The sequence below is a fragment of the Pelodiscus sinensis genome, chromosome 5 (genome assembly GCF_052426305.1).
Source record: "Pelodiscus sinensis isolate ZL-2025 chromosome 5, ASM5242630v1, whole genome shotgun sequence".
NCBI classification, from domain to species: Eukaryota; Metazoa; Chordata; order Testudines; family Trionychidae; genus Pelodiscus; species Pelodiscus sinensis.
The window spans coordinates 59,649,981-59,669,420 of NC_143056.1; the positions used below are offsets into that span (position 1 = coordinate 59,649,981).

At 43.2% G+C, this 19,440-nt stretch overlaps 1 protein-coding gene across 1 annotated transcript in view; it reads right to left on the bottom strand.

Moving 5' to 3' along the window:
• The window catches only part of AVEN (apoptosis and caspase activation inhibitor), a 190,750-nt gene that overhangs the window by 150,260 nt on the left and 21,050 nt on the right, over nucleotides 1–19,440 (bottom strand). The window contains exon 2 of the mRNA XM_006132681.5: nucleotides 1,718–1,901. Within this exon, the coding sequence (XP_006132743.3) occupies nucleotides 1,718–1,901 (184 nt within the window). The remainder of the gene's footprint in view (nucleotides 1–1,717; nucleotides 1,902–19,440) is intronic.

Sequence of the window (19,440 nt, forward strand, 5' to 3'; positions counted from 1 at the left end):
TCAAGGATAATAGGCAGTCCAAAACAGCAGGAGAAATTGTTGTCTCTAATGATTAAAGGTGCAGCCCAAAGCAAAAATAGCAAAAAAAAGAATTTAGAACGCCCATCACTTGAGGACACTACTAGCTCACAGAAAGGGCAGTACAGGTTGCACCTCCCCAAACCGGAATTTGCTGATCTGTCAAATTTGTAGTCCTGTAGGACCATGGATGTATCTGGATCAGAGAACCCTGATAGCCTAGTGGTAGGATGGCAATCCAGGAGGAGTCAGGCTGAAGCAATGGAACGGATCATGGGCTGAGTTTGGTAGCAGCTCCAAGCAGTCCACAGCACTGGGGCTAGAGCTTGCAGCAGCCCCCAGCAGCCTGTGGCATTGGAACTGGGTCAGGGTAGCCCCCAGCAGCGCAGGATTGGGCCAGCAACAGCCCGTGGCAGCACAGAGCCAAGATCGGGGCCGAGGCTAGAGCCCTGGGCAGCCTGCGAAAGCAGGGCCAAAGCCTGCAGGCGGCTGCAGGGCAGGAACTTGCACTCTCAACAGTGGGATCAGGGCTGATAGCAGCCCTAGCAACACATAACAGCATGGGGCCAGAGCCCATAGGCTGCTGCGGGGCTGGGACTGGAGCCCAAACACTTGGCAGTCCCACCAGTGCCAGAGCCAATCCCCAGCAGTCCATAGTAGCATGGGATGCTGGAGCCCAGCAGGCAGTCTGGCCGGGGCAGCAGCTGTAGGACCAGCAACTCAGCATGCAGCCCAGCAGGGGCTGAAGATAGTCCCCCTTGCCTTTCCTCTCCCTACCCCAAGCTGGCAGAGTCAGCGGCTCAGGACTATAGCAAGGAATCTGCTCTAGTCCAGCAAATTCCCAGGTTTGGGACCATTCAGGTCCTCAGGGTGCCTGATAGGAGACATCCAACCCATACCTGAAGTAGAGAGACTTTGCCTCAGACAGGAGATCAGTGCCATGGTATCAATGATCCTGCAGTTCTTCTACTTTATTATTATTTCTTGCCAGTAGGCTAAATAAAATAAAATGTTAAGTACTCAACTAACTCACTCTGATGGAAGGAATCAGACGGACATTGCTAAGCCATGTCTTGTTGCCATTACTGGTAAGAAGATACCAACTAATGGGACAAGAGTCACAAGATCTTGTCAAAATGAAAAAAAGATTAGACAACTAAAGCTCTGAAATAAAATGTACATGCCTTGTTTTAACTGGAGAACATTTGTTGTAATACTCAAGAGATCAAACTGAAGAAATTGGTTAAAAAAAAATTGTAATTCAGGGTCTGATCCTGCAGTCCTCAGTTAGACAAAACTATTCACTTCAATGGGATTTCAGCGCGAGAAAGAACCATAAGTTTTGATCCCAATGTTTTTATTGTAAACATTCTAATTTGTCCCTACTGCCTGTAGCTGGCAAACTAAAACTCTGTGTTAGTTTTCACAGCTTTTTCAAACGGTCCAGATAGTGCATAACCTTTTATAGATCCTTCTAAACTAGCACAGCTGCTAATCAATAAACTCATAACGGTGGCTACCTCATAGAAAACTCTGTCTTGGATCATTTTAAATGCTCTTATATCCAATACTGGATTTAGTCAAGTGCATACAAGTAGTGTTCCAAGTGCTGTTCCAGAACTAAGAGCTAACACTACAGTAATGATGAAAAACGTAACTCATATGTTACCAATACTTTATACGATTTTCTCATCCTTACCTGCTGAGCTAAGCAGAACACTGAAGTCTGTTCCCCTCTGAGATTCTCCACTTTCATTTTGTGCCTCTTTCTCAGCATCTTCATAACGATTCCAGTTGGAGACTATCTTTCTTCTTGAATAGCCTTTCAGTTCATCCTTCTCTTCTTCTTGTGATTCAGGATCATCACCACCATCATCATCTGCCTGTGACATTTAAATTATAAAATAAGATGAAAGAATCTTACCAATTTTATATAAACATCTTCTGGATCCCACACCCAAAATATTAAATCTTGTACACAAAAATAAGAAGTGACATCTCTAATTTTCATTTCGTGGGATCATGATACGGAAACAATAAAGAGCTACAGTGATATACCATGTTGTCAATAAAAGGAAATATTTACATACACGCAATCAACTATTTTGTACGAGCTTTAGGTAAATTCTCTTTTTTTGGTGATGTGATGCCATATCTGTGTTCCTAGGAGCTTGTGCACAGCTGTGATTTCAAGAAAATAAAGGTTCAAAATCCACTTGCCATACTAATTGAGAAGCTACCTGACCCATTTCAGATTGAATGATTTGTTATGAAAGATTTGCTATGGGTAAACAAACATTTTAGACTTAAATACTCAATATATAATCCAATCTAATATCCACTAAGGATATTAAGAAGCAGGTAATCCACTAATTGTTTAGTCAATAAAGATTTTATCGACTACACAATTCGTCGATAAGGGAAGGCTTCCTCAGTCCCGGCTCATGCCGGATCCTGGAGCTACTTCCAATGCAGCTCTGCAGATTAAATGTAGTAAGAGCTGGGCATATAGGGCCCAGCGCGGACAGAGGCTGCTTCATGGTATCAGCCTCCATGTCCCTGCCTCTAGTGCAGGCAGGGGGAAGGTGGCACCACAGAAACAGTGCTGGGGGGAACTTGCTTTTAAGCCAGCTCCTCCTAGCACTGGCTCCTGCTTCGCTTCCTCCCTCTTTCCCACCACCCCTCTTCTCCCCGCACCCTGCTCCGCTGCTTCTCTGATACAGAAGCAACACAGGGGGAGCGAGCAGTCCACTTAACTACACTACTCCACCATTTGGTTACATCCCTAATAAACACTATTAAAAGATTAAGAGACACATTCCAATAGTAAACTATGCCTAGTCATGCTTAGCAAGGTATTGCTGCATTTTGGGTTGGCTGATGGTCCTTGGCCAAATACATCTCAGGCATGCACAAATTGTCTTTTACCATTGTTGCTTATAGCTTTAAAGGCCATCCCCAACTTATCAACATCTGATAGTAACTCGATTTGGTCATTAGTCGGTAATACCCTTAAACGCGCTGCCCGTGCTATTAAAAAAACTTGATGTACATAGTTCTCAACTCGAAAATATTATAATGAGGTTAATGGGAGGTTGGTCGTAAGTTCAGATGGTTGTAAGTCGGTGTGTTCGTAAGTCGGGGAATGGCTGTACTAGCAGTTCTACCCAGCAGGGGGAAGAAGCTGGGAGTGGCCTCAGGGCAGATGGAAAGGGGGCAGAAGTCAAGATAAACAGGAGGTGCAGGACTCAGGGCAGAGGGCTTGGAGGTAGTTTACCAGGGCCACCCATGGCGGCAAAGATGGCGCTACTCCAGTGGCAACTCCTCCTAAGGAGCTGGGGCAGTGATTCTCTGCCAGTGGGCTCCCGCATGCTGTGGGGGGAGGAGGGAGGTTCCGATGACTGCCCCCATACTGCAGGGCCGCCGTCATGGTCTGCAAGCTGTTGAGATGGAGGTGTAGCTCCAGGGGCTGCCCCCTCCTCCATTGGACACACACACCACAGCCTGTAGGCTCTCCATGGGGGAGGGGGAATGAAGCAGGCTCCAATTTGGAGCTGGGGGGCTCCTTACTGGTGTCCTGGCAGGCAAGATGGCAGGGCCCCAGCTCTGCTGGCCACTCTCTTGGTGCTGCAACTGACCCTAGTGGCCACTCTCAGCATCACATTCCTCCTCTCTCTGTCCCCTCCCTTTTGCGTTCCCTTCTCTGCTCCTTCTCCGTGTTATAGAAAACAGTCCCATTCCCGGCACTTCATGTTTTCTAGGCAAAACCAAACCCCAACCTTGGTTTAAGTTAGGGGAAGAGTAAGCTGCATACCAAATTTGGTAGTCCTTGCTCTTACCATTTAGGAGGAGTTCTTGAACAAATGGACTCACAAATGCACAGACACCCAAACACACACTAAAATACACACACACACACACACACACACTATATATATATATATATATATTTTACAGAGCGAGAGAGATTAAAGAGTCTTCCAAAATTCAAGCAAAGCAGACTCACCTAAAGTGACTCTGGTACCATAATTAGCTACCATACACAGTGCTGTCTGTAGCATTTGTTCCTGTCAAGCCATCATCAAAAAATGACCCTGTGCTTGTTACTCTAGCCATGCCAGTTTCCAGAAAGCTAGCATGGATTTAATTTTCAACTGAAATGGCGAGATAACTCTAAAGGAGATTCTATTTTTTCAGAGTTTTTTTCCCTTCATCAGCTACATTAAATACCAAAGCTCAAATAAGCAGCACACTGAAGTTAAAATTTCATTTTGAGCTTTAAGAAATAAACCATGAAATCATCATAGTGTTAGTGGGAGTTGTGCAGCCTAATTCTCTAGGTACAAGGCTGAAATTTACCTTTGAATGTATAAAATTTAAAAATATAAATTTAGACTAGCTTCCAATTCCAATATAGTGCTTCATAGACATAATAATACACACAAATAATACATTAGCATGGTCTAAAAATGTTGTGCCACTAATTAATTTACAGATTCAAATGTTCAGATTACTGAAATGTAGATTTTTCATCTTCAAAGATACTATTGACTTTTATCAAATATGTATTTTTAAATATTCCTCCTCCTGTTCAGTGAAGTTTTAAAAACTAATTTCCTTATTATTTCTACATGGGGTCTATTTTTCTTCATTAGCGTAGTAAAACACCTCAGTAAATATAAACCTCTTTCTTTCTACTTCACCATTTGTTCTCCTCTACCTATTCAGAATGTCTTTTTTACTGCCTTTGGCATCATAACATGGTTCTGAGAGATGATTTTTATCTTAGCAGCAAGAAGTCATCGATATTAAACATGTCCCCTACACACACACACACACACACACACACACACACATATCACAATATTCGATAATCATACAAGTTAAAACAAGATCTAGGAACGACCTTAAAGGTCAAATAATATGACTAAGTAAGCAAACAAAAAATCCCATATTTACAGGTTTTTAAAAGCAGTATCTACAAACACCTGCAGTTTTAAAGGGTCATCATCAGCTTGACATCTAGTTGGTCTGAAAAATGAATTTAAAGTAGTTTCAGTACCTCAACATCCAGTCAATTTAATGGGCTGTTTCAGCATACAAACACTTTGTTTCAAAGCAAGGAAGTCTCCTCCCATTTTGGAACTGGGAATGAGTGTGGAATGGTATGAAAAAGACGAGTCACACAATCCCAAGAAATAAAACAGAAAGCTAGGATATGCTCTACAAGCAGTGATCCTGGCATATGAACAAAAAACAAAAAACTACATTCTGCCCGTTTAGGACTAAACCATGTCAACCCCAAAGATCTCCACAGGTACCTACATGGGGGATGAAATTGAGCCAGGCTGACCTGTACATAAGCTTATGCTATTTCAGAACTCGCTTGCCCAAGAGCATCTTTCACTTTTGCTAGGGCTCTTGTACATTTCAAAGTGGAAGTACCTGCATGGAGCCCAGGGTCAGCAGGATTCCTGCAGCATTTCAATCTTTGAAAAGCACAAGAGCCCTTGCTGGGGACTCTTGTACATTTCAAAGGTGGAACACAGTAGTTCTAATCAACTAATCAATGGAAATCCCATAGACTATTCAATTAATTAACTGAAATTTAACATCCCTAATGGAGAATGGGGGTTGCTGGTTAAATGAATGTGGTGGATAACAAAGCTTATTGCTCTGCCACCGCCTCTTACTGACTGACCCAGCTCCCGGCAGCTTGAAGCAGGCTGAGGGGGAAGGAGGTGCCGGATGATGATATCAGCTGGCACTGCAGGCGGTCAGAAGTCCCGCAATGGCTGGTTGGATAGGTGGAAGTCAGGCATGTGCACCTGAAGACATGGCAGTATTGTGGCAGGGGGCAATACCAATCAAAGTTTTCCTTTTAACAGAGTGCCAGATAACAAAGCTTTTACTGTATTGAGTTTAGGCTCAAACAATGAGCAAAAGAGAAAACATGGCAGAAAAAACTTAACAGCAATCCATAACATCCTGCCTGTACTAACCACTCACCCAAAAGATTGGCACATAGTCCTGGCACACTAGGCATGTACCCGTATGCTCACTTAAACACAGAACTCAAGGCTTTTTAATACAACCTCGAAAATTAGAGAGAGATCTTCCAAATGGGAATACATTATTTTAAAAAGCTATATTTGATAACCTTTAAAAGTTGTCACTATTCCTCTTACAATCCTCTTTATATTATCCTACTGAGAGTAGGCTGAAGCATTTTATCTGATCTAGGTATTTATATGTCCCTCACTATTCCATTGTAGCCTAAGTACATTTCCATTTTATTTCTCTAGGTATTTCTGTTCTTCCTCCCTATTATATTATGGATATACTTTATTTTGTCCTTCTCTTTCTTCTTTTGTACCCTATTGTACTTCTCCCTCATTTTCTTTTTCAACTTTTGCAGCTTACACAACTTTTGCTGCATCAGAGGCAGCAGCATGGGGAATCAGGCAGGACATGGTATATGGGGGGAGCCAGTTTAAAAGCTTTTTCCCCATGTGCAGCAACTCACAGTGCAGTCACCTGCCACCCTGCTGCCTCTGATACAGAAGCAGCAGTGCAGGGCAGCAGGCAGGAGCCAGTAGGCACGCAGAGCCATCTTAAAAGTAGGGATGTCGACATGTACTCCATTACACAATTAATCAATAAGACTTGGCTTATCTGTTAATCTTATCCACTACATTCACTTCCCTTCCCTTGCTGCTTCTTTATCAGAGGCAGCAAAGTGGAAGGAGCAGGAGCCCGTGCCTGTAAGGAGCTGGCTTTAAGCAGGTTCCCCATGAGCACCAGATCTGTGTCCCACCAAAACCCCCGCACTGCTGCCTCTGATAGAGAGGCAGCAGAAGCATGCAGGGTGAAGAGGGTAGGCTGGAGCCAATATGCATGGAGAGCCAGCTTTCAAGCAAGCTCCCTGTGCGTGCCAGCTCTGCAGACCATCCTGCCCTCAGCCTCTGCTGCCAGGGGGGCAAGCAGGAACTGGGGGTGGTAGGGGGAAAAAAAATCAGGTTTAAAAACCGGTTAAAGGTGCTGCTTCTCCTCCATCCCTGCACTGCTGCCTCTATCAGAAGCGGGGGGGGGGGGGGGGGGGAAAGGCTGGAGATGCTGACGCATAGCAGCCTCTGTCCTCAGCTAGCCTGGGCCCGCCACAAACAGAGGCTGGTCCCCAGCTGCAGCCTGTCCATGGGGAGGTCTGAGCTCCCCGCAGACAAAGGATGCTCCAGCCTCTATCCACAGGGAGCTTGGACCCCTACACCACTGCAGACAGGGGCTGCTGCTGGACTAGCCTCTACCCGTGGGGAGCTCAGACCCCCCCCAGAGAGGGGCTGCTGCAACCCTACGCCGTTGCCTCTCTATCAGAGGCAGCAGCATAGGGTGGCTGCCGGTCTGCATGGGGAGCTAGTTTTTAAACCTGATGACTATCAAATAGTGGTATAAAGCTAAGGTTTCATGCAGTTATACGACTTCAATTACGCTATACAGCTGGTCCCCGAGTTGCAAACGGTCTACTTACAACTGTTTGCATTTACGACCGAAGCGGTCATAAATGGCAGACCCCGAGTTACGAACGCGATCCACACTTACGAACAGCACAGTCGCGTGTAACTCTATGGGGTCCGACTTACGAACAAACCAAGTTATGACCAATTGCTTGGTCCGTAACCAGTTCGTAAGTCAGGGATAGGCTGTATCTAACATTCCTATTTAAAAGACAGATCACTGCGTGCACCGAGCCTCATCAAGCCAACTGCCCACCCCATGTGTAACTGCTGACATTTTTCAGCAGTTACATGGTTACTTAATTACATGCATTTTAACATCCCTAATCTTGAATATTATCATCTTTCCATATTTTATGCCATTATCACCTCTTTGAAAAATCCTAAGAAACCCATTCATCATGCACTACTTTTTTCCTGGGTACTGCAGTTCTTCTGTACTATACTTTAAAAGTTATGCCTATCAGAATGTTCCAGGTTTTCTTTGCCTTTTTACCTTTATTTCATCTAGTTATAAGGCATTGTATGTCTGGATTATCCAATGGTAAGAATCCTATTCACAAATTTCCAGATACATAGTTTGATAGCTAGTTACCCAGACCAAGCAAAAGGTTTGCGAACTAGATGTCCTATAGAATGTTATGTATATAGCATTGTGCTTATAAAGTTTACATGTATTTATAGACAGTTTTTAGAAATTTGCTAAACAAAGAACATGCTGCTCCACATACTTACAAATTAAAATGATCATTTACAATATCAAATGATCTATCCCAATACAATACATTGTTCTCTTAGTGTTTCCTTGAACTTCTGCACCTATCTGTCTGTATTCATCTGATGTCTGTTACCTTATACTGCAACTATAATTTCCTTTAGGCAGAGACCTAATTTTTTTGGAGGGGGTTAGTCACTGTAGAACAATGGGGTCCTGGGTCCATGACTAGGGCTTGTAGGCACCATGATAATACTAACAATAATAAAACACTAACAACACAGAAAGTGGTTTATGATCTTAATATGTGTAATGTCTCGCGGGCTGTGTCTAGACTGGCCAGTTTTTCCGGAAAATCATCCGCCTTTCTGGAAAAACTTGCCAGCTGTCTACACTGGCCGCTTGAATTTCTGCAAAAGCACTGACTTCCTACTGTAAGAAATCAGTGCTTTTTGCAGAAATACTATGCTGCTCCCATTCGGGCAAAAGTCTTTTTCCGAAAGACTTTTGCGCAAAAGGGCCAGTGTAGACAGCAGAGATTTCTTTTCCGCAAAAAAGCCCCAATCGCGAAAATGGTGATCGGGGCCTTTTTGCGGAAAAGCGCGTCTAGATTGGCCGCGGACACTTTTCCGCAAAAAGTGCTTTTGCGGAAAAGTGTCCTGCCAATCTAGACGCTCTTTTCTGAAAATGATTTTAACGGAAAACTTTTCGGTTAAAAGCATTTCTGGAAAATCATGCCAGTCTAGACGTAGCCACGTAGTAAAGTGTACATTCAGAAGCTTTTATGAAGGAAGATAAGTAGGAACTTGGTTTGCATTAATTGAGTGGCTGCTCCAAGCAAGAATAGAAACATAAGAGGAACATTAATAGCACAGCAACTTAAATTTCTCCTGGGAAGCCATATAAGCTTTTAATTTAGTGCACCAAAATTAATTCCTGGCATAATGATACTGAGATCAATGTGGCTGCATCAGGAACTGATTTGCCCCCAAAATGAGAAACAACACGGCCTCAAAAAAAAAAAAAAAAATCAAAGGTGCTTGCTAAAGATATTTTCCCAGAAATTTGTACGAGACTCCTCCAATAACTTACCTATCTCAATCATAAACTGGTTCACGTAGATTTGTAACTGTTGAAAATACTACTGTATGTAGCAAACCAAACAGAAGTTTTATCCTAGTCTTCTGCACTAACATACTTGTATCTGGCTGAACATACACTTTGCCCTTTTGTTTTGCAGACAGATTAAGAATTTTTTTTTTTTTACCTAACTCGGGAAAGGGGCACTTGTATAGTGCAGAATGTGTACAAAGTACAGAATATACCCATAGTACACAATATGTGAAGACAAAAGAGAGTGCACACAGAAAATGATGGTATTTCAAGCTAGATTACTTTCACCTTGGCACAATATAACTAATACATTGACACAATTATTATTAATATTGAGCTATCTAGGTATTTACAACTAAGATTTCTCTAACTCATTACATACTTAGCAAAATCACATAGATAGCCTTCAGTATTGAATTTAATTAGAGCCGTAGTCCCCAGAGCAGTGCCCGCAGGCGCCATGGCGCCCACCGGGCCATTTATGTGCGCCCGCGGAGCAATCTGGGCTGGCCCCGCCCCCAGGCTTGTGGCAGGTGCCAGCCCCAGGCGCATGGGCGGCCCCTACCCCGGGGTCGTGGTGCATGCCGGTGCCTGTCCCATGCAGGCAGCGCCTAGGCGGCCCCTGCCTGGGGTCGCAGAACATGCCAGTGCCAGCCCTGGGTGTGCGGCGCATGCTTGGCCCCGCCCCCAGGCGCCCGGCAGCCCCAAAACGTTGGGGACCACTGAATTAGAGGGATGTTTTCTAGGCAATTTCACAATCCTGATGCCCCCATTCCTATATACAGGCATTGACAGTTGGTACTCACTTAATATAGTGCAACCAGTGGTAGTACAGATGAGAGGGAAATAATTCACTTTTATAGCATAAAAAGTAGCATTATAAGCCATTTAACACTGGGGTTCTCTAACTGTACCGCAGAATATACACATATTCTACCCTTCTGGGCAAGCCCCATAGCTCTTTAAGTGCACACACAACTCTGTATATCTAGAAATCACTAAGAACATTTGACTTTTAGCAATGTAAAAATAGCAAAGCCACTACAAAAAATATAAGGCAAATGTAGGGCATATTTAAACCTAAAACCACTGTGATTATCTGCATTTCACACTTCTTGTACAACACTCCTCTGGAGATATTACAGGCTGGCAACTTACAAAATCAAGCTCTGTATTTGTTGACAGTGACGTCTAATAAAAAATGTAGTTTTAATATGTAAGTCACAAGGTAAAATATACTTTGGGCTAAAATGAGACATATAATTGTATAGCTAGAAATAGATCTAATTTACAAAATGTGGCTGCAGATAGACAAGTAAATTAAGTATTTTGGCCTATTTCTAACCACCTCTACATGATTATTACATGTAGGCCGACCCCTACTTCCCCGGACTCACCAGCTGATCCCGGGTTCTGGGGAAAGCCCATGGGGAGCCTGGGATCAGCTGGGGAATCCCGAGCTGACCCCAGGCTCCAGGGCTGCCCCTTTAAAACGCCGCTTCTGCACGATTCAAAGGGACAGCCCTGGAGCCCAGGATCAGCTGAGGAGCTGTGCGGCGGGCTGCCCCTTAGAACGGGATCAGCCGTGCAGTGGCCAATTTGGGGTTTCAAAGTGGCAGTGCTGCACCTTTGAAGTACCCTTCCCCTCCCCTTTACTGCCTCTCTCTGAGAGGCAGAAAAGGGGGGGAGGGGTATTCACTAGTCAAAAGATTATCCGATAAGCAAATGCTTATCAGACTGTCAACTAGTCTTTAACACCCCTACTGGACGATTCATGGTATTGCTCACAGGAAACAGTTTTTCACCTGTAGGTAAACCGTTTTAATCCAGCACAGTTTATCAGGGATTAAAAATTTATCTCAATTTATGGAAGTTTGGGGGAGCTTGCTGGTTCTTAGTTGCAGCTCAAATATCAAAGGGTATGTCTACACTACCACACTAGTTCGAACTAGCGGGGGTAATGTAGTCATCCGCAATTGCAAATGAAGCCCGGGATTTGAATTTCCCGGGCTTCATTTGCATGAACCGGCCGGCGCCATTTTTAAATGCCGGCTAGTTCGAACCCCGTGCCGCGCGGCTACACGCGGCACGGAGTAGCTAGTTCGGATTAGGCTTCTAATCCGAACTAGCTGTACTCCTCGTGGAATGAGGAGTACAGCTAGTTTGGATTAGGAAGCCTAATCCGAACTAGCTACTCCGTGCCGCGTGTAGCCGCGCGGCACGGGGTTCGAACTAGCCGGCATTTAAAAATGGCGCCGGCCGGCTTCATGCAAATGAAGCCCGGGAAATTCAAATCCCAGGCTTCATTTGCAATTGCGGAAGACTACATTACCCCCGTTAGTTCGAACTAGCGGGGTAGTGTAGATATACCCAAAAATACACTCAACCCACTAAACTGTGCACCAATTAGAAAACTCAGCAGAAAAGCCAGGAATTATATTGACTGTGGTGAATGAACTATCCCTGATCCCTCTAAAGATCTCCCTCCATATTCAGGATTGAGTACATAGGCAAGACATTGTGTGTGGGACACTTGCCTGAACGTTGCCCTGTAGATAAAGGGAACTTAATTGTTCAGTTCTGTCAATCCAATAGCTTTTATCAACACTAAATGAAACACAATTTTTATAGAACCACAGAGCTGGAAGAGACCTCAGAAGGTTATTAGGTCCAGCCCCCTACACAAGGCAGGACCAATCCCAACTAAATCAACCCAGTCAGGGCTTTATCAAGCCGAGACTTAAAAACCTCTAGGGATGGAGATTCCACCACCTCCTTAGGTAACCCATTCTAGTGTTTCACCACCCTCCTAGTGAAATAGTTTTTCCTAATATCCAACCTAGACCTCCCCCACTGTAACTTTAGACCATTGCTCCTTGATCTGCCATCTGTCACTACTGTGAACAGCCTCTCTCCATCCTCTTTGGAACCTCCCTTCAGGAAGTTGAAGGCTGCTATCAAATCCCCCCTCACTCTTCTCTTCTGCAGACTAAACAAACCCAAATCCCTCAGTTTCTTCTCATAGGTCATGCGCTCCAGCCCCCTAATCATTTTGGTCACCCTCTGCTGGACCCTCTCCAATGTGTCCACATCATTTCTATAGAGGGGGGCCCAGAACTGGACACAATACTCCAGAAGTGGCCTCACCAGAGCCAAATAAAGGGGAATAATCACTTCTCTGGATCTGCTGTCAATGCTCCTCCTAATGCAACCTAATAGGCAATTAACCTTCTTGGGTACAAGGGCACACTGTTGACTCATATCCAGCTTCTCATCACTTCTCATCACTGTAATCCACAGGTCCTTTTCTGCAGAACTGCTACTTAGCCCTTTGGTCCCCAGCCTGTAACAATGCTCTACACTTGTCCTTGCTGAACCTCATCAGATTTCATTTGGCCCAATCCTCTAATCTGTCTAGGTCACTCTGGACCCTATCCCTACCCTCTAATGTACCTCTCCCCCAGCTTAGTGTTATCCGCAAACTTGCTGAGGATGCAATCCAGTCCCTCATCCAGGTCATTAATAAAGATGTTGAACAAAACCGGTCCTAGAACAGATTCTTGGGGCACTCCATTAGAAACCAACCTCCAACCTGACATCGAGGTGTTGATTACTACCTGTTGGGCCAAATAGTCTAGCCAGCTTTCTATCCATCTTACAGTCCATTTATCCAATTCATATTCCCTTAACTTGCTGGCAAGAATATTGTGGGAGACCATATCAAAAGCTTTGCTAAAGTCACGGTAAATCACATCCACTGACTTTCCCATATGCTCAGAGCCAGTTACCTCATCATAGAAGCTAATCAGATTGATCAGGCATGACTTACCCTTCATGAATCCATGTTGACTATTCCTGATCACTTTCCCCTCTTCCAAGTGCTTCAAAATGGATTCCTTGAGGATCCCCTCCATGATTTTTTACCGGGGACTGAGGTAAGGCTGACTGGTCTGTAGTTCCCTGGATTGTCCTTCTTCCCTTTTTTAAAAATGGGCACTACATTTGCCTTTTTCCAATCATCCGGGATCTCTCCCAATCTCCGCGACTTTTCAAAGATAAAGGCCAAAGGCTCCGCAATGACATTTGCCAGCTCCCTCAGTACCCTCAGATGAGTCAAAGTGTATGGTTATGTTATCATTTGCAAATGTGTAAATTCACTAATTAAATAATTTGTATAAACTGTCACATGAAAGTGCACTAAGTTGGAAGTTATATTACTTTCAAACTGACTATGTAATTCTTGAAGAGTGCTTTTCTTGCAAATATTCACAAACAAATGTAAATATAAAACAAGAGCCCTAACCTTGTTGGAAACAACAGGTTTGAATGAATTGTTGCAAAATGCGTGCAGTAAAACAAGGATTTAGAAATTCCATCATATTCGTGATTGTTGCTATGTACTGAAGCTTGTGCAAGATCAATTTTTAAAAATTTTTGTTATATCCAAATGTATTATAGGTTCAAAAATAAATCAAAAGTATTCTAGAAAGCTATAGCAGAATGTCTGCAGCTTAATGTCTGCAGCTTAATGTCTGCTGCTGTCAAAGCTGCAATTCTGAAATAAAATAATAAAAATGTATTTGAGATGTACTGGAAAATACACTATTAGAGGCAGTATTTTGTATCATCTTCTTTCATAGTTTTCTATCGTTTATTTTGTTCCTTTCTTTTTAATATTTTTTGAAAAATACACTGACAGTTTTAATCATCTAAAAAGTTTGTATTTATGGAGACTTCCAAAATGTCCAGGAATCAAAATTAATTTTGTTAATGGGTATTGTTAATATCAAATATAAAATAACCCAGACCGATCATTTTCTAAGGAGATTCCTTTTTCTAAATTATTAAACATGCCAGAGGATGTTGTGAAGACCAGGACTTTACTAGGTTTCAAAAAAGAACAAGATACATTCATGGAGTTAGGTCTATAATGGCTATTAGCCAGGATAAGTAGGAATGGTGTCCCTGTTTGTCAGAGGCTGGCAATGGATGACAAGAGAGGGATCACTTGATGATTACTTGTTCTATATGCTTCCTCTGGGGCATCTGCCATTGGCCACTGTTGGAAGACAGGATACAGGGCTAGATGGCCATTTTGTCTGACCCACTATAGCCATTCTTATGTTACTATTATTAGCTTATGCTCACCTGTGCAAGTCAACGACCCCCCCCAAAAAAAATCTCTCCTTCACAATCACATTTAGGCTATGTCTAGACTACATCCCTCTTTCAAAAGAGGGATGTAAATTAGATATATCCAAATTGCAAATGAAGCCAGGATTTGAATTTCCCATGCTTCATTTGCATAATAGCAGCCGCACTTGCTTTCAAAAACAGGTATTTCAAAAGTTAAACTGCCACCTAGACGCGGTTCTTTCGGGAAAAAAACCCTTTTTCGAAAGATCCTGTAAACCTCATTTTTTTGAGGAGTACAGGATCTTTCAAGAAAGGTTTTTTTTTTCCTCGAAAGAACCGCATCTAGACGGCGGTTTCACTTCCGAAATACCTGTTTTCGGCCACCATTATGCAAATGAAGCACAGGAAATTCAAATCCTGGCTTCATTTACAATTTCAATCTGTCTAATTTACATCCCTCTTTTGAAAGAGGGATGTAGTTTAGGCATGCCCTTAGAGGAAAACATGTGCAAGAATACAAGATTAATCTTTGCCTCAACCAACAATTGCAATTATATTGTAAAAAGCAGTATTGACCTTTTTGTTTTATAAACCCAAATCATATATTAAACAGCACCATAGCTTGTGCAACTCTCTCATTAGTGGAATGGAAGTAATAAAATTTAGCAATCTTGTCAATCAAAAGTATCTCAGTTCATGAAATCCAAGATATAAATGTATCTGACAGCCTTCAAATCCTTACCCACACAAGTAATTTCATGGACTTTAATGAAACTTCTCAGGTGAGTAAAGCTGTGTATGACTGTGCTCAAGGTCTAAACTTCAGACAGCTCTCTTCTTATTCTAGCAAAAGATATTAGTGTGTCTAAATTTAAAACTACCAAAGCTCACTACCCCACAAAAGTTTACTTAACCACAAAACTGCACTAACTCTTCACAAATCCCAACTAAGTCATAAAGGTCTGCAAGAGGATTTGAGATTTTAAATATATCTGAAAAATATTTCAGAAACATTAAAATTCCAGGATTGTCATGCTGTGTGTCACTCTGACACCTAAAATATCTGTTGAGTCAGAGCGAAACAACTGAAACAGCTGAAAGCATGGTTAAGAGTTCTTTGTGTTCAGATTATCTATCACCAATCACCCCTGAGACTCTCTCTCTGTTACCACCCAATTTTTAAGTGCTCAGACATTTGTCTTCACATACTACATGTACACAAAGGCATGTGTTTATGTCATTCCAAGAGTCCTGGCCCATCCTGATGTCAGAGGTAACAACTAATCAATACCCTTACTCTAAATCTAATTAATTATACAAGAAAGACTTTATAGATGGCAAAATCACTTGGCCCAGCTAGGGATGTTAAAATGTGTGAAATTTTCAGTGGTTACACCGTTACACACATACCAGGAGTCGGCTCCCCGGGAGCAGTGCACATGAGGAGCCATTTTTAAGTTGGCTCCTTACCCATACTGGCTCCTGCTCTCCCCTCTTCTCCCACTACCCCCGCCCCCCGTGCTGCACCTCTGTGTCAGAGGCAGCAGTGCAGGAGGGAAGGGGAAGGGAAGGGCAGATGGCTCCCCAGTAGCCAGCGCTCAAGCCAGCTATCTGCATGTACTGACTCCCGTCTGCCCCCGCATCTCCCCTTGCCTACGTAAGAGGCAGCAATGTGAGGGGGGCTTTTTTAAGACAGCTCCCTGCGCATACCAGGAACCTGTGTGTAGCCATGAACATTAACCCTGTACACAGTAACACTCTCGTCCCTAGGCCCAACAGCCACACAAGACACCAACAGGATTTCAGCTACTAGTAAGTTGTTAAATTTCATGGCAGGAAGTCTCACATTTTACTATGGATTTCTACATTCCTATCCAATTAGTTTAAAACAGTACTTGTAACTTTTTGAGACAATTGCTGAGTTCTTCTAAATTTAGAGAACATTTATATACTGTTAAACTAAATTTCTATTTTTATCTGTTTAGATGATATGCTTATAAAGTTTCTCGATGAACCCTAGCTGGGAGGAGTTGTATGTGCTTTTTAGGATAGGACTAATTCAAAAGGATCTGGACAAACTGGAGATATGGTCTGAGGTAAATAGGATGAAATTTAATAAGGACCAAAGCAATTTCAAAATCATACTCTAGTGCAAAACCTTAACAGCAACCTCTGATACTCTTATCAGACTGGCACATCTGACTATATCCCACATTTGGCAAATTATTCTGCATTAACATTGCTGAGTTCACCCTTTGCTGAGTTCACCATTTGGCACTAATTAGAGATTGATATAGTTGGGGATGAATACTGCTTTTTGGTATTTTCTGAAGGAGAAGTGAAAGCCTCTGGCATGCTGAAATATGCTGTCAAGCACATTATATTTAATGTGAAAGTGGCAAAAAAAAATAGCAGGAAATTTATTTCCATGCTGTCAAGATTTTGATGATGATTTTGATTGATGAGGTATGTTCTGGTTTATACAATCTGTCCTAGGTACTTCTGTTGCCCTCACTCGGGTTGTCAGTGGTTAACCAGTAGGCATCACCCTTTCCAGGTGATGTTTACTGGGAACCAGTTAACCAACAGCCTGGCCAAGCTGGAGCAGCCCCCGAACTGAAGTGGGCATGGGACTGCTCCAGACAGGCTTGACCCATCACACCATGGGCAGGTGCTGCTCAGGTCAGGAGGGCTGAAGCAGCTTCCCTCCTGCCCACGGTGCAGTGCGGTGGGGCAGAAGAAAGCAGTCCTCACCCAGGCACCATGCGGAAGGTCTGGCCTGGCCAGAGCAGCTGCTCCCTCTTGCTCACAGTCCTATGTGGTGGACGAGGCCGGAGCAGCCCCCGTCTGTGGCATGGTACGGCTGGCCCCCTCCAGTGTGGGCAGTCCCTACCTGCAGACCTGGCTGGAGCAGACTGCCATACTAGGAGAAGGAGGCATTCCAGCCCTACCAGGCCCCTTTGTATCCCCATTTAAGCAGTTAATTGGTTAAATGTAACATTTAACTAGTTAACTGATTAAACTGGATTTACATCCCTAACTCTCACCAAACAAGATTCAGGTTATCACATTTTCACCATCATAACTAATATATTTCCCTCACAACATACCAGTGAGATAGGGAGTACTACTATCCCCATTTTGCAGATAGGAAACTCAGGAAGACTCAGGAGACTCGGTGACTTGCCTAAAAATCACAAAGATTGTCTGTGGCAGAGCAGCAATTGAACACAGTCCCCAGAATCACAGTTCACAACGTTGACCACAAGGCCATTCAACCTTAATGGTCATTAAATGAAGCTTGCCTGTGTTTATTTCCTAGGTTTTGTTATACAGGAATAGTGTACTTATGGGGCAGGTCCCCAGAGTGAAGAAGAGGGGAAGAGACAACAAATGTGAAACCAAGAATGCAAGTATGCTCATTATGGGCGTATTGTACCATCACTCAAAACAGGATAAAGTTATGGTTGCTCGGATATTTTTCTGTATTTTATTTTTTCATGCCATTATTAACAGATAATAGCTCAAACTACACATATCAAAGAGAATGTTTATAGCTTAAGCAGCGATCAGGCCAGACACTGCAATATTTCTATGAGTGATCTAAAAATAAAGAACTGGCTAATAAAATCCGCAGATGATACAAAGTGATGGATTGCTAAATATGAAAAAGGGTGGTTACACAAAGTGACCTCGATTGGTTGGTAAGCTTGATTCATTTAAACAATCTCCACTTTCATACAGCTACTTGCAAGCTCAGATATCTAGATCTGAAGTTGTTCATTGACACCTCATGTCCTTCCAGAATGTCCAATTCAATAGACCTCCAACTTCTGAAAACTTGGAAATACAGATATAATGTAAATACCCATGAAATATTAATTCTGAACCTATGGAGCTAACAAGAGCTATGGGGATTTATGTGCCTGCAGACCACTTCCATTCAGTGTACAAGGTGCAGCAGTACTGAATAGTGGAGGTAGCATGTGAGGCATTTGATAGAGGTATGTTTTTGATAGGTGATTTGGGTCTGAGTCACCCATCATCATCAAAGGAATGAGGTGCAAGTGTACCCTGAAGTTCCAGTCCATATCATTTCGAAGCGTGCAAGCTATATCAACAGCTGGGCACTGGGGTCTTCTTGCAATGGGGACTATCAGTAGTGAAGTAGGATATGAGTGAAGTCTGTGGATTGAATGATAAACTAAAGAAAGTACCAATTTAAGTGGTTACCCATGCAAAAGGGTGTGAAGGGCTTGTTACATTTTTTTATATATGGTATTTGGTTTGGGATACCAGGTATGGCCATTCTCATGTTCCAGTATCAAACACTGACTGCTCTGATCGCAGCTGTTAATTCCATTGCCTCTGGGAATCACATAGACAGGAAGCCCCCTACCCCTCGCATCTTTAAAACCCCTGCACATTTTTAAAAGCCTTTTCCTGATTGTCCAGATGACCTAGCAGCTCTCAACTGTTGTGTACAACTGCCCCGCTCACCATGCTAGCAACATGATCCAGAGGAACTCCTGAATGGAGTAGACGGAAGATATTGGGTCTCCTGGACCTGCAGCAAAAAGAGGCTGTGCAAACACAGCTCTGAACCAGCAACAGAAATCGCAACATCTACAAGCAGACTGCTTGGGGTATGTAGGAGAAGGGCGACATCAGGGACCAACATCAGTGCTGTTTGAAAGCCAAGAAACTGTGGCAGGCATAACAGAGAGGCCAACAACTGATCAAGCTGAATAACAGACACTTTTACAAAGAGCTGCATTTCATACTTGGCAGAGACCCTACCACAATTGCGCATGTCACAAGCCACTGCCGTGAACAATGTAGAGGAGGTGGAGGAGAAGGAAGAAGAGTGGGGGAGGGGGCAACCAGAATATGAAACTTTGCTGCAACGTAGGACCTGTTTTTGCCTCCAACACAATCCAGCCAGTC